The sequence below is a fragment of the Leopardus geoffroyi genome, chromosome E3 (assembly GCF_018350155.1).
Source record: "Leopardus geoffroyi isolate Oge1 chromosome E3, O.geoffroyi_Oge1_pat1.0, whole genome shotgun sequence".
NCBI classification, from domain to species: Eukaryota; Metazoa; Chordata; class Mammalia; order Carnivora; family Felidae; genus Leopardus; species Leopardus geoffroyi.
In genome coordinates this window covers 4,775,507-4,800,783 of record NC_059340.1, presented here as the reverse complement: position 1 = coordinate 4,800,783, position 25,277 = coordinate 4,775,507, and the positions used below count along the sequence as shown (strand labels likewise).

The following is a 25,277-nucleotide window of genomic DNA, read 5'->3' as shown; positions in this document are numbered from 1 at the left end:
GGAGCGACCCCGCCCCGGAGCCTGGGAGCGGCGCGCCCGCGCGGGGGGCGGGGGGGAGGGGAGACCGGATGTGAGTGGAGCGGCCATTTCCTGTTTCTCCGCAGTTTTCCCCAGCTTTGGGTGGTGGCCGCTGCTGGGCTCCGGCTTCCCGTTGGCGGAGGGCGAGGCGGCGTGGACAGCGGCCCCGGCACTCCGCGCCCCGCCGCCCGCAGCCGCGCGCCCGCCCGCCCGCCGCGCCCCGAGTGCGCCGCTTCTCGCCTCAGCGCCCGGCCGCCGCCGCGGCCCAGCGAGCGGCCCAGATGCAGGCCATCAAGTGTGTGGTGGTGGGAGACGGGTGAGTGCGCGGGCCGGGGCCGGGCGGGCTCGCCCGGGGTCGGAGCCGGCGTCTCTGCCGCGCGTGGCGTGGGGCGCCGGCCGCCACTCACTACCCCCGGGACTGGGAGGCACGGGCCTGGTTCCGGCTACCCCCCCCCCACCTTTTTTTTTTTTTTTTTTGGTGGGGGAGGGGGTCGCCGACCCGCGGCCGGAGGGAAAAGTGAACTCCACCCTCCCGCCTTCTGTCGGGCCCGCTGATCGCCGGGTGGGACCCCCCAGCCGCGCCGCCACCCTCCCTCGTCCGCCTGGACACCGGTGGGCTTGGAGTTGCCTTTCTCAGAAAACGACCCTTTCTGGGCTTTTACATCAACCTCTCGAGCCCGGTTGAGAGCTTCCGTGTGTCCCGGCGGTCAGGTCGATAATACCGGACGAATGTTTGCCTGGGCGGGTTTGGTGGCCCTAAACTGATTTACCACGGGCTATCTTCCGCTTGCACTTGGCCACTTGTTAAGATTTTTTTTTTTTTTTTAGGTGATTATTTTTGCTCTTAACGTGGAGAAACTTCTGAGATTCTAGCTGCGAGGAGTCGGGTGTGATTAAGACTGTTCTTTTCTCTGAACGTGGTGTGGTCATAAAAAAAAAAAAAAAAAAAAATTGGCTTTCGCTTCTTGCATTAGGTATGGGATGTAGCAGAACAGGCTCCCTGAGCGGAGCTGCCCTGTGACTCAAGGCATTTCTTTTCATTACTGTCTGTGGTGGTTACAGGCCCTAGAGGAAGACAAGACTTGGCTTATGCAGTTTTTTTTTTCCTCCTCCCATAGAAACAAGAATCTCAGTGTAATCCGAGCAAAATTGTGTGTCTCAGCAGGGCTAGAGTAGTTGAGTGTTAACAGGGAAGCTCCGTGAATTACTACCAGTTTCATGAAATTCAGAAGGCAGTGGGTGCATTTTTCAACTTTTGTAAAGTCGAAGGAAGCGTTCTGGCATCGCTCTATCTTTTTTTTTTTTAATGCATTTTTTTTTTTTTTTCAACGTTTATTTATTTTTGGGACAGAGAGAGACAGAGCATGAACAGGGGAGGGGCAGAGAGAGAGGGAGACACAGAATCGGAAACAGGCTCCAGGCTCTGAGCCATCAGCCCAGAGCCTGATGCGGGGCTCGAACTCACGGACCGCGAGATCGTGACCTGCCTGAAGTCGGACGCTTAACCGACTGCGCCACCCAGGCGCCCCAACATCGCTCTATCTTTTGATTAATATTCCCCAAACTTGTCATTAGGACTGATGTGGCTTTTATGCCTCTCCAGTTGTGAATTGGCTTTGTTTAGATTGTTGCAAATTAGACGTTCGAAATTGTTTCCACAGCTAATTCAGATGGGGGTACAGTTGAACTGATTTTTAAAAGATGCCCATCTGGGATTTGTCAGAGTCAACATGCGAAACATTAACACTTCATGGTTCTATGTGTATAGCCAACAATTACACCTCCCACCTATTTGGGAATATGTATGGTACCCTTTTTTTTTTTTTTAAACCCTTCAGAAGAAAGTTTTATTTTCATCAGGGTGGGGGGGGGAATGTTCAGTTACTTAATAGGGAAGTCAGTAAACTGTTTAAGTGAAGTTTAGATTTAAATGTTTATCAAGTTGTCTTAACGCTTTAAGTGAATTTCTCTTAAAAATTAAAAATGTTGGGACGTCTGGGTGGCTCAGTTGGTTGAGCATCCGACTTCAGCTCAGGTCATGATCTCGTGGTTCAGGAGTTCAAGCCCCTCGTCAGGCTCTGTGCTGACAGCTCGGAGCCTGGATCTTGCTTCAGATTCTGTCTCTCTCTCTCTGCCCCTCCCCCTGCTCATGTTCTGTCTCTCAAAAATGAATAAACGTTAAAAAAAAATACCAGAAAATATTTAAAATTAAAAATGTTCAATCAGTAATGCTTAGAATATGAAATAATACTAGTTTTTAAAAACGCCAAATTGCTGATAATTCAATAACCCTAGTAATATCCTATGTAATATCCTTAATTGAAAATTTCTGGAACTAAAACATAAGCACAGCAGATATATTTAACGCTTACAGATGATGGACCTCTGCTGTTTGTATTGGCTTGTTTATCTAGTCGCATACTTGTTGAACGCCTACTGTGGGATCTGGATCCTTCCTTCAAGTCTCTACCCCGCTGCTTAGGGGGAAACCCTGGGCATATCAGTCATCCTCCACAAGACAGGTGCCTCAAGTTGAATTTGTGAGGATTAAACCAGATGCTGGATACGAAGTGCCTCCCAGGTGTCTGCCCTGTGCGGAGTACGTGCTGTTTCTCTTACTCCGAGGCACTGAGGGACTCTGTGAGGGGAGTGGTAGGCATAAGACAGTTCTTGGCTTGGCTTAAAGTTTTCAGTTAGTTTTTTCCGTATTTGACATTGATGTAGACTGGGGGGCTAAGAATCCTGTTAGAAGTGGATTAAAAAAATGTAAGGTATTTATTTATTTTTAAAGATTTATTCATTTATTCAAGTAATCTCTACACCCAGTGTGGAGCTCGAACTCACGACCCCATGATCAAGAGTCGCATGCTCTGCCAACTGAGCCAGCCATGTGCTCTCTCTGTTACTTTAAGGGATGGCATATAGCAAACGTTACTTCAGTGAAAAATTTAGACACGTAATTTGCCATACCAAAAATATTTTTCTGCTTTTACCCAAACAAAACATCAGCCTGATGATACGGTTGGAATGTTCTTTTATTCAAAAGTTGTTAAAGCTGTAAATGTAGGTCTACATTTTGTGGGGCAGAGAACTCCATGGTGGGCAATCTGAGGCAATTAAGGGCAGTTTAAGCAGTAAAGGCAAATTGGAATTGCACAAATTGCAAGCTTCCTTATTTAAAAAAATATTCTTGGGAACTACAGTTAGAAGCCATGTCATAATCATATTATAACTAGGATCAATTAGCCTATATTCTTCTTATGGATTATTTTCTATATAGTAATTCAGTTGGCATTGAGTACAAAATGTGAGTTGAAATTTTGATACTTTTTATGCTATTAATCCTTCTCTTGGTCCTAATTCTGTTAGTCCTTCTTGAACACGGGGTCTGTCATTCTTATTTGATGGACATCTGCCCCCAAGATTCTCTCAGTTTTACTTAGGTAAGACAGCATCTCACATTCAGATATTGCTAAGCCATTCAAAAAAAAAGTTTTTAATGTTTTTAAATTTTATTTTGAGAGAGAGAATCCCAAGCAGGCTCTGCACCGTTAGCACAGAGGCTGATGTGGGGCTTGAACCCACGAACCATGAGATCATGACCTGAGTTGAAATCAAGAGTTGGGAGGCTTAACTGACTGAGTCACCCAGATGTCTCTCCCTAAACCATTTTTTTAAATGTTTATTTATTTTGAGAGAGAAGGCATGAGTGAGCAGGGGAGGGACAGAGAGAGAGAGAGAGAGGGAGAGAAGATCCTAAGTAGGCTCTACAGTATCCGGAGCCTGACATGGGGCTCAAACTCATGAACCGAGAGATCACCACCTGAGCCAAAATCAAGATTTGGATGCCACCCAGGCACCCCTAAACCATTTTTAATAGTGTTGTTTTGGCTTTGGTTGACCAGAAGGCTGGGAGTGAATGAAGCCCCTCTTAGTTCACTCCAGATTGGGCTAGTAGTCTCTCCAGCCCAGTGTCTAATTTAGGCATTGCTGTCCAGGAATGTTTTTAGTTGAGCATAAAAAATACCTTCCATGATGATGTCATCTTTTTAGGAATGCACCAGTTCCTCTCTACTTGTTTCCATTGAACAATCACTGATGGTCCGATCCATGAATTTAAGTGCTTCGTGAATTGTCTGTGTGTTTTGCCTTGAGCATGGGGTTCCATATGTTTGTGTTTGACCTGTTGTAAAGGTGTTTGAATTCTGCCCTGGCTTCTAAGTTTAGATTTGTTTAAAAAAAATATATTTTTTTTAATATTTATTTATTTTTGAGAGAGAGAGAGTGTGAGCAGGGGAGGGGCAGAGAGGGAGGGCTACACAGAATCCAAAGCAGGTTCCAGGCTCTGAGCTGTCAGCACAGAGCCTGATGTGGGGCTAGAACTCATGAACTGTGAGATCATGACCTGAGCCACCCAGGCGCCCCTAAGTTTAGATTTGTTGTTTGACTCTGATCTTGGTGGTTAAAATTATACTTATGCTTTTTTTTTTTTTTTTTAACTTTCAAATGATAATCCCAGTAAAAGTTTGGGGTTGGATTCATTAGAGGAGTATCAGGAATCCATTTTTAGAGAACTTAAAGCCACTTTTTATGATGTTCTTTCTTTTGCGTTAATCATCTAATGTGTTAGTGCCTCCTACTTTTTCACCTCTGCCTCACCAGGTAGTTCTTGTAATTTTTAGTCTTCCTAAAAAGGAGATGTTTTATCAGGAATCCTGCTACCGGGGCAATTACCGCATGTCATCAGAGGAATATTTTTCCTTCCACATCTAAATATGAAAAACTTCAGAGATACAGAAAAGTTGAAAGAATTGTGTAGTGAACACCTGCCACTTAGATTTTGTAATCAATATTTTGCTATATTGATATTGACATATCTTCCCATTATCAGGGCATATTTTAAGAGGATTTGATTTTGAAGAAGAATGAGGCTGATATGCAGTTAGATAAAAAGTCTTTTTTGAACTTTTTTGTATCTTCCGCAGATCCAGATAATAACTATTCTAGGATTGGGTTTGGTGTTTCTAGAAGGGGGAGGGTTTCCTCTGTAGCTTAAAGGCTACTTCAGAATTGGACTCTCTTAGGGGTAGCATCTTCAGCCTTGAGGGTTCTGGAAGCTACACAGTTTTTGAATTTTTTGAAGCCTCCAATGGTGATAATGGCTGGTTTTCCTAAGTTGGTTATGATGTCCCTGTTAGTGACAATATCAAAATTTCACATTAGGTTTTGTGTTTTTGTGCACTAAACTACTCTATTCATGTATTTCCTGAATTTATTCTTTGCATGGTTATGCATTTACTGAAGGCCTACAATTGGAGAGTTCCCAAACCCCATTTCACAGGGTAAATTGAGGACTTTCATTCAGGGTCTTTCATTGATGCAATAAATATGAATATATATTTAATACTTTCACATTCCACTATGTTCTATTAATATATCGTTAAGAACTAGGTACCTTTTTAAATTTTTATTGTTTTTTAAAGTTTATTAGAAAGTGTGTGCAAGTGGTGGGAGTTGCGGGAGGGGTTGCGGGGGAGACCATCCCAACCATCAGGCCCCATGCTGTGGGCGCAGAGCCTGATGCGGGGCTTGCACTCATGAGTATGAGATCATGACCTGAGCTGAATCCCGCCGCTTAACTGAGCCACCCAGGTGCCCCAGGATCTAGGTACTTTTAGACAGCAATACAGGCTCCTTATTTTCTCATTGGAGAAATCTGGTCTTTGAGTCCTAAGATCAGTGTATCTTTTTTTTTTTTTTTTTTTAAACGTTTGTTGATTTTTGAGAGAGCGCAAGTGGGGGAGGAGCAGGGAGAGAGGGGGATAGGATCCGAAGCGGGGCTCTTCACTGACAGCAGCAAGCCTGATGTGGGAGAACTCATGAATCATGAAATCATGAGCTGAGTCAAACTCAGAGACACTCAGCCTATTGAGCCACCCAATAGGTAGGCACCCCTACCCTCCAAATTTTAAACGTTTCCTTGAAGTTCTCCTAATGGGAAAATGAAGAACATAATAGGAACATGAGTTACTGGCTTTAATCTTTCTAATTTCTACTAGAGCAGGAGAGGCACAGAGAGGCTTAAAAAAATGTTACTCACATGAACTTTCTTTCAGTAGATTCATGTTCATTTTCTACAGTTGTGGCAGCTTTCAAGGATTAAAAAGAGGTTGAACTCAGTGGTAGCATATATAAAAGTGGAAATTCCAAACCAGATAGTAACTTTCAGAGGTTCTTGGCCGCATCAGTCAAGGTTGTGACCAAATGCAGCTTCCATTCGTCGCGTGGGAGCTGTGTTAACTTTGGCCTCTAGAGTTTATTTGTGGAGTGTTTTTAAAAGGAGTGGATAAATAACACTAATGGGAGGTAAATCACCATTATTTTTTTCTTTTTATCTGTTTTTTTAAAACTAAGTAAATATTTAAATCAGCGTTTGGACATGTACTTAATTAAGTCGGAATTTTATAATTTAATAATTTCTTACAGATTAGTTTATAGCTGTAATGGTTGGTAATAAAATTTCAGCCTATCAGGGTATGCCAATACCTTGAATTCCTTTGCAGTTAAACCTTTCAAAAGATGATGCCTCGGCTAAAGGTGAAGTTTCAGGAAAAGAGATCTTAGAGCTTTTGGTTTTTTTTTTTTTTTTATTAAAAACTGGTTGGGTTTTGGGGCGCCCGATGGCACCGTCCGTTAGGCGTCCACCTCTTTTTAAAAAAAATTTTTTTTTAACGTTTATTTTTGAGACAGAGACAGAGCATGAACAGGGGAGGGTCAGAGGGAGACACAGAATCCAAAACAGGCTCCAGGCTCTGAGCTGTCAGCACAGAGCCCAACGCAGGGCTCGAACTCACGGACTGTGAGATCATGACCTGAGCTGAAGTTGGACACTTAACCGACTGAACCACCCAGGCGCCCCAAGATCTTAGAGCTTTTGAAACAGAGTGGGTCATATTTATAGTAATGGCTTTGTTCCTATACATATGGAAGAGATTTGGGACAGTACTCTTAAGGGAAGTACTACTATGACGTTTTATCATAACCGTTAAAACCTTTGTAGCCTCTTATCCTTGATGTTAAGAGGCAGTAACTATTACATTTTTACACATTTGTAATTTTGAAAAGAGGCTCAGCAATGATGGCCTTAGACTCCGTTCTCTTCCTCAGCTACCACATCCAGCCCATGGCTGGGCCATCTTGTTCTGCCGCACGCCTAGGAAGCTCTAGAAATGGCCCACTTCTTTTTACCCTGAATCTCCCTCGTTGGTTCAAACTACTCTTGTTTTTCTGTCTCCAGTCCCAGCTTCCTTCCTCAGTCCTCTTTTCCACACTGCAGTTGGAGGCTGCTTCTAAAAATGCAAATTTAATGGTTTCTTGGCAACTAAAAACTTTCTGGGACTTCCCGAGTAGGATCAAGTCCCATGTCCTTAACAAGAAGAGATGACAGCCTCCTCAGAGTTTCCTTTGCTGCTTCCCCCTTAGTTCTTGGTTCTTCAGTTGTGCTGGGCTTCTGGGCCTCCCCATCAATGCTGCTGTTTTTGCCTAGAATGTTCCTCCTGTCATGTCCCCATTCCTCCTAGGTTTCAGCGTACATTGCGACCTCTATCAGCTCCAAGACTAGGTTAGATCCCTTTGCTGTACATTTCCAGAGCATCTTAAAAAATTTTTCTTTTAATGTTTATGTTTGAGAGAGAGAGAGACAGAGTACGAGCAGGGGAGGGGCAGAGAAAGAGGGCGACACAGAATCCAAAGCAAGCTCCAGGCTCTGAGCTGTTAGCACAAAACCTTATGTGGGGCTTGAGCTCACGAGCTGTGAGATCATGATCTGAGCTGAAGTCGGATGCTGAACCAACTGAGCCACCCAGGCCCCCCCCCCCCCCGCCACTGCCCCCTCGCCTTTTTTAAAGTAGGCTTCACACCCAGTGTGGAACCAAATGCAAGGCTTGAACTCCCGACGCCGAGATCAAGACCTGAGCTGAAATTAAAAGTTTGTTGCTTAACCCACTGAGCCACCCAGATGCCCCTAAAGGTACCTTTTTTTTTTTTTTTTTTTTTTTAAAGTAGGCTCTACACCCAATGTGGGGCTCAAACTCAGGACCCTGAGATCAAGAGCTAGATGCTTTAGGGACTGAGCCAGCCAGGCATCCCCCAGACCATCTTTAGTAACACTAATGACTGCACTCTTCATTTTTTCTTCGAGTTTTTTAAAAAATGTTTACTTATTTTTGAGAGAGATAGAGCGTGGGGGTGGGGGAGCAAAGAAAGAGGGAGACCTAGAATCTGAAGCAGGCTCCAGGCTCTGAGCCGTCAACACAGAGCCTGACACGGGGCTTGAACTCACAAACTGTGAGATCATGACCTGAGCTGAAGTTGGATGCTCAACCGACTGAGCCACCCAGGCGCCCCTGTTTTTTTTTTTTAAGTTTTATTTATTTATTTTGAGAGAGAGTGTGAGTGGGGCAGAGAGAGGGAGAGGGAGAATCCCAATCAGGCTCTGTGCTGTCAATGTAGGGCTTGGTCCCTCGAACCGTGAGATCTTGACCTGAGCCAAGATCAATAGTCTCATGCTTAACAGACCGAGCCACCCAGGTGCCCCATGCACTCTTCATTTTTTTTACTTTATTTTATTTTTATTTTTATTTTTTTTTAAGTTTTTAATGTTTATTCATTTTTGAGAGACAGAGACAGAGCACAAGCAGGGGTGGGGCAGAGAAAGGGAGACACAGAATCCAAAGCAGGCTCCAGGCTCTGAGCCGTCAGCACAGAGCCCGACGCGGGGCTCGAACTCACGAACCGTGAGATCATGACCCGAGCTGAAGTCAGACGCCCAACCGACTGAGCCACCCAGGCGCCCCCATTTTTTTACTTTAATAACTGCACAAATGGGGCACCTGGGTGGCTCAGTTTGTTGGGCATCTGACCTCGACTCAGGTCATGATCTTGCATCCGTGAGTTCTAGCCCTGTGTCAGGCTCTGTGCTGTCAGCTCAGAGCCTGGGGAGCCTGCTTCAGTTTCTGGGTCTCCCTCTCTCTCTGTCCCTCATCCGCTCACACTCCGTCTCACTCTCTCTCAAAAAATGAACAAACATTAAAAAAAAATAACTGCACAAATTCCATGAAGTTTTGTTCCTTGGAATATCTTCAGTACCTGGTATACTTCCTTGCATAGCACACACTTTGTTGGTATAGATTGAAATAGAATTCATGCTTTCAGTAGTTTTGTGATGGAGTTGGTAGTTTTGCATCCATTTTACAGTTGAAAAAACTGAGGCATAAGGGAGTTGAAACTTACAAAAAAGTCCAGCCTCGTAAGTGATACAGAGTTGGTCCCGGGTCTCAAATCTAGGCTAATGACTATGGATCTCTGCCTCCTGCTTATATAGGTTTGACATTGTTAAGCTTTTAACAAAATGTATGGTCAATGAGTCATTTTTGTTGAGAAAGCCTTTAGGAGTTGGGAGCTACTTCCTGATGATGTAATGTAATGTTTGAGTCTGTGAGGTCTTCAGGGTGGGGGAGTTCTAATTTTTAAGCCCTTAATAATGTTATGAGTAAAACAAGTATTGGCAAACCGGATGGGCCTGTAATCTGTCTTCGCAGAGAGGTTTTTGCCTTAAGCTAAGAGAGCTAAGAAAATAGAAAAGCACTTAACTTCTTTATGGTGAATCCTAATTCATGGTAGTTGTGATTGGACAACAAATTCTTACAGCTCAGAGCTTCATTGTGTGAGGAGAGCGTTTATATCGCTTCTCAGCCTTCTGGCTAAGATCAAGTGTAGTAAGGAGAGCATTTAGTGAAAACTTAGGCCGGGGACACAGGCTCTCAAAAGCCCCTGAAGTCACCCTGAGAAATGTCAAATTTGGAACTCATTTTTTGGCTAAGGGCACAGTGATCTTAATTTGTAGGTGATGCATTCTTATGAAAATTTCAAGTGGTTGGAAGACTCCAAGCCACCAGTCTGACCTCTGCCCCGTGGTACACTGTATCCCCCACTAGTGGTGCAGGAGGGCCTTCTGTCTCTGGAGAATTTCTACACGATTCTTTTTTACTTTCTCCTCTGCAGCTTTGCGAAGTTTATGCCAGCGTCCCTGAGCCGTTAGTTAATATGTCTGGAATATATTGTGTTAGCCGCTCTAAAGGCTTATGGTGATGTGTGAGGGTGGGGGTTGCGGAGTGGCAAATGAATACAGATGAGTTAAAGTGAGTTCTGTATGGCTCTTTGTGGCTCACAGTTCTGTGTGCGGTGGTTAGTGACTAAGCACTCTGTTAAGAGAACAGTCATTACTGGTGCCAGAGGGAAGGCTTTAAAAGGTGGTGGGTTTGAGCTACCACTCTGAGGCTGCAAAATGTATTACTTAGCAGCCAAGTGGAAGTTGCAGAGGAAGGCTGTGTTTGCATATTAGGACGCATCAAAGTGATTTGAGGATAGAATTGAAGATGCTCAGATGAGAGACTCCTACACGTAGTCGCAGAAGAGACTTTCCGTTTTAAACTATCGTTCCTCTTCAACCTGTGCTTAATTAACAGCTGGTTCTGTGAATGCTAATTCCTAAGCAGAGCAGGAAGGCTCCTTTTTGAGAAATTCGAGTTTGTTTACTTTAAATTTCAGGATAGAAAATGTGTAGGCTTCAGTAGAAGGTTACAGAAACTGTTTAATGCTAAGTACTTGGTGTATACTTCTTGATTTTTTTCCTGTAAGTTTAACAGAATAATGAAAGAATTACATTCATGTTGACTAAGCAACTTATATCGTTTTTCTCTTTCCTTAGAGCCGTAGGTAAAACGTGCCTACTGATCAGTTACACAACCAATGCGTTTCCTGGAGAATATATCCCCACTGTGTAAGTATCTGGAGTTAAATAAGGAATTTACTTGTGATGTGTTTTTTTTTAATTCTTTTGACCTTTGTTTTGCTGTAGAGGCATTCTTTTTTTTTTTTTTTTTTAATTTTTTTTTTTTCAACGTTTATTTATTTTTGGGACAGAGAGAGACAGAGCATGAACGGGGGAGGGGCAGAGAGAGAGGGAGACACAGAATCGGAAACAGGCTCCAGGCTCTGAGCCATCAGCCCAGAGCCCGACGCGGGGCTCGAACTCACGGACAGCGAGATCGTGACCTGGCTGAAGTCGGACGCTTAACCGACTGCGCCACCCAGGCGCCCCTGTAGAGGCATTCTTAATTCTTACATGAACAGATCTGATTAGTTTTCCACTTAAACGTGAACATTGACCAAAGTCTGATTAATAAGAGAATCGGGCTTTTAAAAAATACTTAATCTGATGTAAAGTTTCTGCATTGTGATGAAACACACAGCTTTCCTAATTGGTTTTTAGACATTCAGGAAACAAAGTTAACAAACCGAAGTGTGAAGACTGGATACAGTAAGAGTTTCATATAAATTTGGCACTCGAGCATCTGTGTGTGAAGGATCAAGGAGGCAGAACATGAAATAATCTGTTCTGTTGTGATTGGCCTTTTCTGGCAAGTGATCCCAATGGTTCCATGTCACTGTTGAGTTATCAGGCTGTGGAACTGAAACAGGGTGGTGCTGGGGGCGGTTACGGGAGGACGGAATTGGCCGCTGAGCCGTTTATTCCCTCTCCGCAGCAGAATTGGGTGGAGATGGAAGTGTTTTTCCGATGATAGGATTACTAGGGAGCCCCGTGTAGCACGTCACCCTGCTCTGTCCTCACAGCTGCCATCCTAGTAGAGGAAACACCTCAAGTCCCACCCATCCTGACCTTGTCGATGTGCTCTGCAGTGTTGCCCAAAGTTTTGCAGAAGTGGGATCATACTGTCCGTGTTGTTCTGGTTTTATGGTGGGGACTTTCCTAATCTACACATGTAGGTAGAACTAAATCATGATCACTGTAGGTGACTTTGAACTACTGTAGCTGATAAAGTACACTGGTCATGGGGTTTGTTCGGGTTTTTTTTGCCGTGTTGAACATCATTGCACACGTCTTTGTGCACATGCGATAGATGATGACAAGTGGAGGTGTGCCAAATCCAGAGGGAATGGATATTTCGATTTCTGATAGGCTACCTACCCATGTGCTGCCCAAAGGCTGTACTTGGACCAGCTGTGACTGAAGCCGGCTCCTCTGGTTGGACTGTGGGTGACAGGAGTTGAAAAAGTTACTTTCTCATTGCATTTCTGATCCCCGGTGGGGTTGAAATCCCTCAAATGTTCACTGTCCATTTGTAGTCTTGTGTGGATGGACTGTTGAAATCCTTTGCTTATTTTTTTATTGAGATTTTTTTCTTACTGATGGAACTTCTGTGTACAAGAAATATCAATTCCTCTGTCTCTCCTTTGCCCTCTGTCTCTTTGAACTTCATTATGAGGTCTTCTGCCATAAAGAAGTTTGACTTTTTTTTGTTTAAAAATTTTTTTTTAGTATTTATTTTCGAGAACAAGCATGAGCAGGGGAGGGGCAGAGAGAGCGGGAGGGACAGAGGATCCGAAGCAGGCTCCGCACTGGTAGCACAGAGCCCGATGCAGGACTTGAACCCGTGAACTGTGAGATCATGACCTGAACCAAAGTCAGACGCTCAACAGACTAAGCCCCCCCAGGCGCCCTAAGAAGTTTGATGTGTTTATGTAAATATGCCACTCTACCTGCATGGAGTTTTATGTCCTGCTTAGGAAGACCATTCCTACTTCAGTGATGCAAAAGTATGTTTTCTAGATTTTTGTGGCTAACGCTTTAATCTTTAATTCATTAAGAATTTATTTTTTGGTACAATAGGAGGCAGGCACGTGATTCTTTTTCCCAGATAAAAAAGTCATGATCTTGTTCGTTTGAATAATCTGTCCTTTTCTCACAGAAGCAGAATTACGATACCCCAGACTTGTCTTCATGGGAGCTAGTGTGGTCGTTAACGTTCGTTAAGCCACATCGGAGCCTTACTCAGACTTCGGCTTTGCCGTCGCGGTTTAGGAAGTCCCTGAGTTTCAGTGTCGAGAGTGGGTGAAGGTGGCTTCCAAAATTGTATCTTAGGACAGGCTGCTGTATTGGGTCCTGTTTGGTACTTGCCCTGGTTTGAATGGCAATGCCAGGTTTTCTTTTTAATGAAGTACTTGGTGGTACTTGTGGTTTGCTTTGGTTTTGTGGAAGTCCACCTTACTTTCTGCCTGTCAGCCAGGCTTTCCTGGGCCTCTGCTTATCGTTAAGTAATCACTGGGGTGACGTGGTATGCATGTAACCCACTACACTCACTCTGAAACGGTCCACCACAGCCTCTCACATCAGGTTCATTTCGTGTTCCCTTCGCGCTTGGGTCGCAGACCTGGCTGGATGACCACGACCTAATTGTCGCCCTGACTCAGTGCGGTGGCTCCGTGCCGCACCACCTTGCTGAAGATGAGCCACATGTGGATGTGAAAAATCTCAGCAAGTGGGATTTGAAAGAGAGGGACTGATTTTATACTCTGTTTCTCTGGGGCAGAAGAATCTTAATGTCCTCTTGAAGAGGCAGAGGTTCCTGTTGCTGCCACTGCTTTGTTTCGGGTACATTGAGGAGCTTGTCCTTTGTTTCTTGGGCGAGTTTCTCCAGGTGTTGGTTTGTTTCCCTTACACTCGTCCCAGTTTCCCTCCAACATTAGCTCCGCCCCCTGGCCCGGCAACCCCCAGACTGCACCTGGCCTTGGTGCATCTCCTCTGGGGTCCTCGTTGGGACAGTCACTTGAGTCCCTGATCTGTGCCCAATGCTCCATGGCTAAAGACTAACCATTTTTACTCCATTCTGCAGCTTTGACAACTACTCTGCCAATGTTATGGTGGATGGAAAACCGGTGAATCTGGGCTTATGGGATACAGCTGGACAAGAAGATTATGACAGATTACGTCCCTTATCCTATCCGCAAACAGTAAGGATCGTGACTGATTTTTAATGTGTCCTTTAGAATATATGATTTCTGAGTATGAAATTGCACATCACCTGTGGGTTTGCTTGCACAGTTGGCCCGTGAACAACACATTTGAACTCCACATGTCCACTTAGACAAGGCCTGTCGGTACATTTCAGTGAGTATGTTTCTTCCTCCAGATCTGAGGGAAATTTTTTCTCTGGCTTACTTTAATGTAAGAACACAGTACCTAATGCACTTAACATATGACTGTTGATGTTACTGGTAAGGCTTCCAGTCAGTAGCAGGCCATTAAATTTTGGGGAACTTTTGATTGCATGGGGGGTCAGCACCCCTTACACTTCCCCCCCACCACCCCCCACGTTGTTCAGGGGTCTGCTGTATCGCCATCTTTGGGGCATCCTGAGTAGTAGCAAGCTCATGTTAGTTCAGTAGCATGTGTCCCCTACATGCCAACCCAGAGTTGGCTTGTTCTCATTTCTCTGGTCTTAACCTGGTATAGAATATGGTGCTGTGCAGTTTACATGCTTCCATTGTTGCAATTTGTTTATTTATATATGTATTTATTAGAATTTTTTTTAATGTTTATTTTTTGAGAGCTAGAGTGTGAGCAGGGGAGGGGCAGAGAGAGAGGGAGACACAGAATCCAAAGCAGGCTCCAGGCTCTGAGCTGTCACCAACAGAGCCTGATGCGGGGCTTGAACTCCTGAACCATGAGATCATGACCTGAGCCAAAGTCAGACTCTTAACCGACTGAGCCACCCAGGTGCCCGCCCCCCCCCCCCTTTAAATATTTATTTATTTTGAGAGTGAGAGTGTGTACAGGGGAGGGGCAGAGAGAATTCCAAGCAGGGTCTGCTCCCTCAGCGCAGAGCCCAGTGAGGGGCTCCACCTCCTGAACTGGGAGATCATGACCTGAGCCTAAATCAAGAGTCGGATGCTTAACTGACTGAACCACCCAGGTGCCCTGTTAGGATTAAGGTTTTTGAAAATCAAGTTAGTGACTTGTCTTTTGGGTTTAATATTATTTTTGTTTCTTTTTATTTTTTTAATTTTAATTGGGCTCCATGCTCACGAATCTGAGATCAAGAGCCATACGTTCCACCGACTGAGCCAGCCAGATGCTCTTTAATGTTATTTTTCTATGTTACTCATGCTCCTTTTTCTATGGCTTTATTATTATCATTTATTTTAATGTTTATTTTTGCGAGCATGGGTGGGGGGCGGCAGATGCAAGGGCAGAGAGAGAAGGGAGACCAAGGATTTGAAGCAGGTTCTGTGCTGACAGAGCCACATGCAGGGCTCGAACTCACGAACCATGAGATCATGATCTGAGCCGAAGTCAGACGCTTAACCGTCTGAGCCACCCTTTGGCTTTAGCACTTACATCTTCTCAGTGTAGAGTCAGGTTTCGGTTTTGTAAAATTATGTCCACAGTGTCCAGTCAGAAAAACTTCTAGATTGTTTTGCTTCCATTTCAGACGATTAAATGATCCGTGTACCAAAAGCTAATGAGAGTTGGTGGAAATATGCTTAGAGGCCTCTTTTCTTTTCTTTTTTTTTTTTTGTTAATTTTTTTTTTTATTTTTTTCAACATTTATTTATTTTTGGGACAGAGAGAGACAGAGCATGAACGGGGGAGGGGCAGAGAGAGAGGGAGACACAGAATCGGAAACAGGCTCCAGGCTCCGAGCCATCAGCCCAGAGCCCGACGCGGGGCTCGAACTCACGGACCGCGAGATCGTGACCTGGCTGAAGTCGGACGTTTAACCGACTGCGCCACCCAGGCGCCCCGAGGCCTCTTTTCTTTAAATTAGGAATTGTCTTATTTGCATCGTGTGCTTCTCTCATTACACATTTGTTCTTCGTCTTAAAAGTATTTGAAAATAAATCTGGAGACTCAAGTGGCTAACCAGCCAAAGGAATACGCACTAGCACAGACTCCTTAGGTTTCCACCCTGCGCCCTTGCTTCCCAGCTCTGTGACCCTGGCAGATTTCCTCAGGGCTCTAGTTGTCACCTGTCTCGACATAGGATTAGACGAGCAGTATGTATAAAGCTAACAGAAGGGTCCAGGTACGTCACAGACACTCCAGTGTTGCTGCGGTGAAGACGCACATCTGGAGAGCTCTTCACGTCCCAGCTGGCTGGGCCCGAATGACTAGAAGTTGCTGTGCGTGCTCTCAGCAACTCCGGATGACCAGAGGGGTCAGGGTCAAGGAGACACCCTGGAGAAGGCAGGTGTCAACCCTTGGATGGACCTGACCGTCACCGTCTTGGGGGCGTAGTGTGGGTGAACATAACCATAGTTCTAGTCTTCCCAAATGTTTTGTTTTTAAATTTAACTTCCCGTTTTTAGTAATGATAGTTTTTTATACTTTTGAGTACAGTTTTAGAATGCAACAGTCATTGACTTCTGTATTTATTTTCTCCTGGAGGAATTGCCAAATCCAGTTGCTTCGAGCTGTAGATTTTTGCTGATTGTCCTTCAATTGAATTGTAACCAGAACTATAAAATGGGAGGTTTGAATGAGTGAGTGCTCAGTTAATCTCCAGCTAAAAATTAACTGATTAAGGTTTGAAAATCAGTTCATAATCACCAAATGGTTTGAGTTCTTCAACATGTTTAGGAAACTCTTCTGTCCCCAATGGGTGCTTGATAATTCCAGATTTTAAATGGATTTGCTAACCTATTGACAGAGTAGGAGTCTTTAACCCACTGGATCCATCTGGAAGGGTGGGGTGTCACTTCTGAGAAGTGAGAGCCACCTCCTGTGACTCACGGGTCCGGGCAGGGTGTGGCCTTTCTCTCTGAGGGAGTGGCTCACAGTAAGTCAAAGGTGACTTGGCAAGGTCCCTGCTCTGTATGCCAGAACACGCGCAGGTAAAGTGACAGATTGAATCAAGCCGCAGGGTGTTGTCCTTCTGGGGCAGGACTTAAACTTTGTGTCCCTTCTGTGTAAGGTGCTCTTTTCCTGCCAGACACTTGAACGGCTAAGGGGGTGAGGCACGACTCTAGCCCTCAGATGGCTCACACGTGCTGTGTGACACATCACGCACCAGCAGACGGGTGTCCTGGGCACTTTGAGCAGAGAGGAGAGCGGCTGTGTAGCAGTTAAAGATGCGCCCACTGGCCTCCTGCGGACGAGGACGTTTCATTGGCTCCCGGGGGGGCGGCCCCAAATGCGGAGATTGGTGCCTGGAAGGTCTCCTTCCTTTGGGCCACACTGTCCCTGCAGGGGGAGCAGGCCCGGTGGCTGCCGGCTGGCACCTTGGCAGCAGGGGTGCCTCTGAACTTTGTACTGACTGGAACGTGGTCTCTGGTTGTTGGCTCTACAAGGCCTGTTTATGTGGCTTGTCCGTGACCGTGCTCAGACCTCCCCTGAAGGGCCGGTAGACGATTTTGTATCCACATGTCACCCTTAGGGTTTGGCTACCCCCCAAAATAGATGTCATGTTTCCTGTGGGCATTTAATGCTGCTGTCCTCTGTTGGGCAGCTTGGGTGGCGAAGTTAGGTCTGTTTAAGGCATTCGTTTCTGCATTCTCCAGAAGATGGCGAGCAGGTAGTCCTGTTCAGTAGAGATTGCCCTCGAAAGTTTTCTTTTTCTAAATTAAGTAATCCTTAGGGCTTTCCTGTCCTTTAATAAGTTATCTTTATATTCTCTTTTTAAAAATGTGCCGTAATAGGGGCTCATGATGGTTTGGTGGGATAAATGTTGGGCTCTTGATCTCAGCTCAGGCCTTGATCTCACAGTTGGGAGTTTGAGCCCTGCATTTGAAGTAGGCCTGACGTGGAGCCTGCTCTCCTGCACGTTCTTTGTGTGTGTCTTGAGTTGATTTGTCACCGTGGCAGCGTGACCCGTGTAGTGCTCGGGCCCAGCATCGTGCGTCATGTCCAGTCAGCTGCATTTGCCTTTTTGTCCAGGACGTGGTGTGAGTGGGAACCTGTGTGCCTCGCCGGGGTCACGAGGCCTGAGCTCCGTGCGGGTCCGGAGAGGCCTGTGCTGCCCGAGGCACCGGGCCTCTTGTGTCCGGGCCTGCGGGGGCCTGCGGGGACCTGGGGTGTGTGTGCGCTCAGCTCGGGAGTGCCGGGTGGTGGCGCGGAGGCAAGGAGAATGGCTGTGTTTAGCTTGGCCGTTTGGATTTTCACCTGGCTTTTTCTGCTTTGTTCGGGTGGCCGCCTCTACCTGTGTCCTCTGGCCACAGGTCACTAGGAACACACCTGTGGCTTGAACAAAGTCAGGTTTGTTCCTGTGCCCGAAACGAGCCCTGCACCTCGGGGACTGCGGGGTGTGTGATTTGGGTGAGGGCTTGCTCTGGATTGGGTGCTGGCAGGAAGTAGGGTAGTTCTGGGGCCAAATCTGTGACTGGTGCAGACACCGTCACACAGTCTCGTTGGCTGCGAGAGGGGGGCGTTTGGGGTTTCTATAGTTTGCACGGTGACCTTGTGTTTGTGGTTAGACAAGATGGTTAAGTGGTCTTCTATTCGTTTCTTTGCTTCTGGTCTCGTGTCAGCATGGTTGCGTGGTCTGACGTGGGCGCTCTGGGAGATTGTCACATTCAGTGGGAACCCACCGTAGCCTGGCTCCTGGGGTTCGGGGCTGTCCTGCTCTTTCTCCTGAGCAGCTCCCCGTGGGTGCCACACACACAGCATCTTTGCTCTGTCCTGTTTGCGCCCTGGTCCTTTGCCCGGTTCCTAGAATGTCTGTAGGAAGAACTATTCCAGGCCTGAAAGTAAAAGCCGGGCGGAAGGCCTTAAGAAGAGAAGGAAATGAGAGGGAGGGAGAGAGAGAGCGCGCACGTGCACGAGCAGCGCTAGGGTGTTCGGAGTTGGGAGATCCCAGCCACCCCCGAGTCCCCTCCCGTTCCGCCAGGAACCTCTCTGTGGTGCCCTCCGCATGCCTGGTGGAGGCGGTGGACCTGGCCAGTGAGGGAGCGGTGTTTGCGACCCGGAGCAGTCACTGAAGGCCTGGCGGGAGCCTGTGTGGTCGGGAGTCGGCTGCCGGTGTGAGGAGAGCAGCGTCCAGGCCAGAGGGAAGGGGGGCCCGTGGCCTGGGGAGGCCCGGGCAGAATAAAGAGGCTCCAGGACACACTGGGAGGAAGGCTGGGCCAGTCCTGCTGCAGGTGGCCCTGCCATGGAGCTCCGGCCTCCGGGGACCCCCGTGGACATCGAGACACCTGCCAAGGTCGAGCAGCAGGAGTGTCTGTGTGGGGTGTCTGGTTGGGAGGCCGAGGCTGCAATGAATCCCTCCTGGAAGAGCGAAGTGTCAGAAGGACTAGACGTTTTATGATTTCCATGTTATTGTTTTAGAAGAGTTACCACATTATTCTTTACACCTTTTTAAAGCCTTATTTAGGCTGGGGGAAGAAGGAGAAGGGAACGGGCAGATGGTGGAATGTTAACGTAGGATGGAAAAGCATGTTTCTTGATCAAAAAATATGTTTTAAAAATTGAAAAAGGTAGAACAGATGTGGTTGGAGGATATTTTGGAGCTGCGTTTTTGTGGCCAATCCCCAGGGGTCCCTGTGTCACCATAAAGAGTCGGGAGCACAGATCTTTAAAAGTAGCCCATAGATGAAAGTGGCGACTTTAATATTCTCAGAATCGTGGGTCAGAGAAGCTGGAGAGAGAGGAAATTAAAATACTTCTCTTGTTCATCTGTTAAAAGACGTGTGGGGTTCTGTGTTGCTTGAAGAGCACGTCTTTCTTTCGATTTTTGTTGCAACAGGGGCGAATTGAAAGCCCTGTGGTGGCCGCTGGAGGTGCCGTCCCCTCTGGATGGCCGTCCTGTCCAGAGCAGCAGGGCTTGGGGGGAGGGGGCGCAGTTCAAGGTCTCAGTGCATTGACACCGTTCACTCAGGTCCTCTAGCTCCCTGAATTCGATCCGCACTTGCGGAATTTGGGGGGAGAGTGAGCGCCAGCCTTGTCACCGTCACAGCGCAGACCCAGCAGTGCTTCTTGGGGCCCTTTCCTCCCAGAGGCCCGGTCCTACGGACAGGTGCGCCTCCCGTTGGTGGCTGCTGCCACTGGGCCCGTATCTCGGAACATGGACAGAGATCTTTGACCCGTGTGTCTCTTGCTAATGGACGCACGGACACGCCTTTGCTAAGGAGGAACGCACGCTTTCTGCACGTTTCCTGAGTGGACAGAGCCCGTGCGCTTCCTCGGGCAGGCAGGCATTTGTGTCATCAGGCATGGTGGCGCTGCTGCTGGAACAGGAACCTTCTGTGTGCTCCTGTGGGTAGCGCCCCCCCCCCCCCCCGCCAGAGTGTGCCTGACCTCTGTCTTCATCATGGCCTTCACAGGTGTGATGGAGTTTCGGTGGGGTTTGGCGTCACAGATGCTAGATAGTCCTCTGCTTTTAGATCCTCTGGGAGGGTTGAGACAGAATTCTGATGAAGAAGAAATAATGGATTGTGTTGACTTTTACTTTCCTCAGTTTTTACTAAACTCAAACACAGTTCTCATGCATTACTAGGTTGGAGAAACGTATGGTAAGGATATAACCTCCAGGGGCAAAGACAAGCCGATTGCCGTATGTAAAACTTTCAGTCGACTTCAGTTTCAAGCTTTATCTGTTCTCTCGTTTCACTTAGTTCCCCAGGATTTCCTCTCGAGCCCCACGTTCCTTGAGTGCTTTGTGTTCACTTCACTCGAGGTTGGGTTTTGCTTGATGAAATGTGCTTTCAGTGGAGCGAGACAGTTTACCTACTAGCTTGAATTAAAGCGGTTTGTGAACTGCTTGCTTCCCTCCTCCTGCGTGGAAGGAGGGACCTTCGTGAGGGGCCTCCCAGGCCGTCGAGGCTCCACGTGACGCCCACCCACCGTGGAGCGGGACTGAGCATGGCTGCGGGCGCCTCCTCCTCCGCTTTGGTGTCCCCTGGTGTCTCTGGTGTCCGGGGCGCGGCTCTGCGGCTGAGCTAACCTCCCCCTGCTTCCAAATGATGTAACCCGGTGCCGACCTGCCGCGGTGATTCTCCGACGAGCCTGTGCATGCGCTAGCGTTTGTTAAATGTCATTTATAAAAAGCTGTTGTGTGGGATGTTTCTTTCCCTTTCCAGGTACAAGGGGTCAGCTGGATGATTGAAAGTGCTAGCTTGGGAATTGTGTTAGCTTGGGAGATACATTTCACGAAGTAGCAGAATTGCCTTTTTCTAGGAAAGGGATTTATAAACCTAGCATTTTAGAAACTCTTAGGCATTTTTAATACAGCTAAATATTTAAATTTGACTCTTGACACAATAGAGTGGGGCAGAGGTTTTACGTTTAGTCGGAAATTCTTCCAGGTATTTATTCTGCATGGACTTTTCCTCTGAATCTTTATTTCGGCTACGACTGCCCAGCGTCAAGTCCTCCAGAGCCCTGCTCGGGGCTGAGAACCGACAGCCGGGAAGATGCTGCTTACGCCCGGGAACCTCCGTCACGGCGGAAGGTGCTCAGCGAACAGCTGGACCCCACTCTGTGCCGGGGACCCCGGTGGCAGTTCTTAAAGCAGTTTAATTGCAACCCAGCGGTCAATTGAAAGTGTACTTAATGTGCACCCGGGGAGCTTAATGAAAAGCGTACCATTTGTACATGTTTTTTTTTTTTTTTTTTTTTTTTATTTAAAAAAAAAAATTTTTTTTTTTTCAACGTTTATTTTTGGGACAGAGAGAGACAGAGCATGAACGGGGGAGGGGCAGAGAGAGAGGGAGACACAGAATCGGAAACAGGCTCCAGGCTCTGAGCCATCAGCCCAGAGCCTGACGCGGGTCTCGAACTCACGGACCGCGAGATCGTGACCTGGCTGAAGTCGGACGCTTAACCGACTGTGCCACCCAGGCGCCCCTGTACATGTTTTTTAAAATCGACTCTGCTTTTGAAAAACAGACCACGTTTTACAGAAATGAGTGGTACCTTGACCCTGGTTTGGTCCCTGTATATAAATAAGAGCATTAAAGTTGCCAGTGGGAGTTGGGAGTGTGAAGGAAGAGGCCTCCTGGGGGTCTGATTGGAGGCCTCTCCAGCCTCTAGGAAATGCTAGCACATTCTAGTAAATCCTCTCCCCTCTTCTCGTAAGTAGCTGGCTGCTTCATGTGCTGGTTCTGGTCCGGGAGCTTCTGACAGAACTGAAGGGTTGTAACCAGGGAGTGAGCTTTAGACACGGACTGCTGGTGCATAACATGCACTTCGTCTCTTGAATCGTCCCCACAGTGTTTACGAAGCAAAGCGCGCTTGTCACCGTGAGATCATTTCTAAATGCCTCTCTTTCCTCTTTATAGGATGTATTCTTAATTTGCTTTTCTCTTGTGAGTCCTGCGTCATTTGAAAATGTTCGAGCAAAGGTAAGCCGGGATGTTTTAGACCAATGTTTTGTTACATAGTGTCATCTTTGGGAGCTAAATCTACCATTTAGTGATAGAAATTTTAATGATTTTGTAATTCTACTTTAGGTAGATCAATTTTTGAAATCATTGACTTTATTATGTAGAATTCTAAAGTTCAGGGTCTGATTCAGAAACGCTGCATCCCTTGTTAAAGTAACACTTTCGAGGCCATCTTAGGGAGTCATCTGCTAAAACAGCGGCCATGACTTTCCTCTCCTGCGTCTTTCACACAGTTCCAGTGAAAAAAGTGCCATGCGTGGGATGTTCGTTGTGATCAGGGATGTGTCCAGTGAGTAGTGGTGGCAGGGCTAAGACCTCAGTCCACATAATTCATGCTCACTGTTGAATATATGTAGGTAGGATTCTCAGAGTTCATGTAAGAGCTTGAGCCATTTTACCAAAAGATAGTTTTTTGGGGAAGGAAGACCTTCCCTTCCTACCCCCCCCCCTCCCCCACCACTGATAAGTAGAGCCTGTTCTGTTGGGTCTTTAGTCTTGGAATCCTGGTTTGCTGATCAAACACCCACAGGTAGGCAGGCCTGTGGTTCTTGAAAGTATTGAAAGGGGGGGGGGGCGTGAGCACGGCAGGGGGGGCGGTTCCTGCCAAGAGCGCTGAGGGACTAAGGTGGGGTGGTGGGGTCAGTTGGGCACCCAGATGGGTATCGTTTAGGCAAAGAAAGTTCATGAGGGAGGGGAACGTGTCATGACTTTCTTCTCTCTCTCGCATCTAGTGGTACCCTGAAGTGCGACACCACTGTCCCAACACCCCCATCATCTTGGTGGGAACTAAACTTGACCTCAGGGACGACAAAGACACGATTGAGAAACTGAAGGAGAAAAAGCTGACTCCCATCACCTACCCGCAGGGTTTGGCCATGGCGAAGGAGATCGGTAGGAAATCCTTGCATTTTCACGTCTGCTTTCTTTGCACGGGTTTTATTTTCGTGCCAGACTGGACTCCAGTCTGGGGAAGTAGAGAGCGTGTTTTCCGACTCAGGGTCGTGATGACGCTCACCAGGTGGGTGCAGGGTCAGGGCTGCTCCGCTGGGCCACACGTGCCGGCGCCCAGGGAGCTGCTGCTTCGTCCTTGTCCGGGTGAGAAGAGCGGGGCTGACGGAGGCTGTCTCCCGGCAGGTGCTGTAAAATACCTGGAGTGCTCGGCGCTCACGCAGCGAGGCCTCAAGACAGTGTTTGATGAAGCTATTCGAGCGGTTCTCTGCCCCCCTCCCGTCAAGAAGAGGAAGAGAAAATGCCTGCTGTTGTAAACGTCGGGCCCCTCTCCTGCCCTGCCCCCGTCAGAACCTTTGTACGCTTTGCTCAAAAATGGTGGAGCCTTCGCACTCAATGCCAAGTTTTTGTTACAGATTAGTTTTTCCATAAAACCATTTTGAACCAATCAGTAATTTTTAGGTTTTGTTTTAAGTGTAAGACTTCAAACTTTCACATTATATTAAAATTTAGCCCTAAAATGGCAAGCTTTTTTAAAGCCTTATTTTTCAGAAGCCCCTATTCTTGCTCAGATTGAGTTGCCAAAATACCTTGTGAACTAAATTGCATTGTTGTGCTGAGAACACTAAGCACTAAACCGTTTAAGACCTTTGTCTTGAGAAGAGACCGCAGCCAGCCTCTCAAGTTCGGACGCACAGACCCCTGCTGGCTGGTCTCTGCCGGGAGAGCCCCCAGCCTCCTTCCGGAGACTGGCCGCCTGGCGCAGCCCGGCCGCCCCCAGCACCGAGCTGTGTGTCCTCCTGGAACGAGCGTAATGACTCAGCTCTCTGATCAATCTTTTTGATTTTATAGTGAGATTTTTTTTTTTTTTTTTAAGTAGTGTATTCGCTTTTGCTGAGATTTGGAACCGCCCTCTGGCTCCCGCCCCTGTGATGAAAGGGTCCGCTGTGGCCGTGGGCAACCTGGGGAGGGTGTGCGGGCCACGGGACGCGATCAGAGGACGAAGACAGTATTCTGACAAAACACTACACTGTGCACGTCATTACTAAACTGAAAGTGTCACGGGTAAAATCTTAAAAGGTTAATTTCTGTCAGATGCAGTAAATGATGAAAGGTCGGTATCATCACTAAGTGTTTTAAGCTTTTTTTCTTAGACTCCATCCCTCCTGAGATCGGGCATTTAATTCATCTTTGAACTGGTCGTTCCCATAGTTGCTGACTTAGTGCTTTTCTTATAGAACCCCTTCTTAATGAGCAATATGCCTCCTTGTATTATAAAATCTTTCTGATAATGCATTAGACTTTTTTTTTTTGTAGATTAGTGAAAGTGCATTCCTGTTCCCTTGTTACTTTATTCAGAGCTAATAAGCGCTTTCCTTAGTTTTCTAGTAACTAGGTGTAAAAATCATGTGTTGCAGCTTTACAGTTTTTGAAATATTTTAGATATTCCTAAACTATGAACTTTCGTAACATCACTGTCTTGCCAGATCACCAGTACTGTACCTTGACTAATGCTGACCCTCCTCCTCGCCACCTTCCCCCGGACACACGCTTCCTGTCGCTCTGCCTAATCAACCACGTTCCTTTGGGTCTGTGAGGTTCTGTAAGCCCGTGCTCGTGCTAACCAAGTTCTGTACAACTTACCCGCTGGCAAGAATACAAGGTTGGACCTTTCAACCACTAGAACAAAGTTTTTTAAATTGACCGTTGCAGACTTGTGGAGTGTTTTTACATTGATCTTTTGCTAATGCAATTAGCAGTTATGTTTTGCATGTGTGACTTAATAAATCCTTGAATCATATGACTGTAATACTTGAATTCTTGAGAGCTCGAACGACCCCCTGGGGTATGTGTACGTTTGCCTCACCTGAAATCCTAGGCGCTTGGAAACACTTATTTCCAGTGCAGGTTTTCATGCTGGGGGACGGGGAGAGGCCCCTCCAGGGGAGAAGCTGAAGAGTCAGCAGGGACCGGTGGGGAGTCAGGCTGGGTTTGGGACCTTCGGATGCGGGTGGGGCGTCCACATGGGTGCTCGTGCAACTGGGGCCAGAGCTCTGGGCTAAAGCTGGCAG

General features: G+C 46.9%; 2 protein-coding genes across 4 annotated transcripts in view; one reads left to right on the top strand and one right to left on the bottom strand.

Annotated features, from left to right (window-relative positions):
- Positions 1-25,006, top strand: RAC1 (Rac family small GTPase 1). 2 transcript variants are annotated; one of them, XM_045461009.1, is made up of 7 exons: positions 72-334; positions 10,787-10,858; positions 13,773-13,890; positions 20,370-20,426; positions 22,153-22,215; positions 22,989-23,148; positions 23,392-25,006. In XM_045461009.1, the coding sequence occupies exons 1-7, from the start codon at positions 300-302 to the stop codon at positions 23,520-23,522; spliced, it is 636 nt and encodes a 211-aa protein (XP_045316965.1). In that variant the 5' UTR covers positions 72-299; the 3' UTR covers positions 23,523-25,006. The 2 variants fall into 2 exon arrangements, with proteins under 2 accessions (XP_045316966.1, XP_045316965.1); XM_045461010.1 differs by lacking the exon at positions 20,370-20,426 and having other exon boundaries at positions 1-334.
- The window catches only part of DAGLB (diacylglycerol lipase beta), a 39,936-nt gene continuing 37,836 nt past the window's right edge, over positions 23,178-25,277 (bottom strand). Inside the window, exons 16-17 of one of the 2 annotated variants that reach the window (XR_006708222.1) lie at positions 25,073-25,277; positions 23,178-23,221 (exon numbers count right to left, since the gene is read on the bottom strand). Coding sequence is in view for 1 of the 2 variants with exons in the window: in XM_045461005.1 (XP_045316961.1) it covers positions 25,265-25,277 (13 nt within the window). In the remaining variant the exon portion in view is untranslated. Of the gene's footprint in view, positions 23,222-24,617 lie in introns of those variants that run through there. The other variant, XM_045461005.1, reaches the window with a different exon arrangement.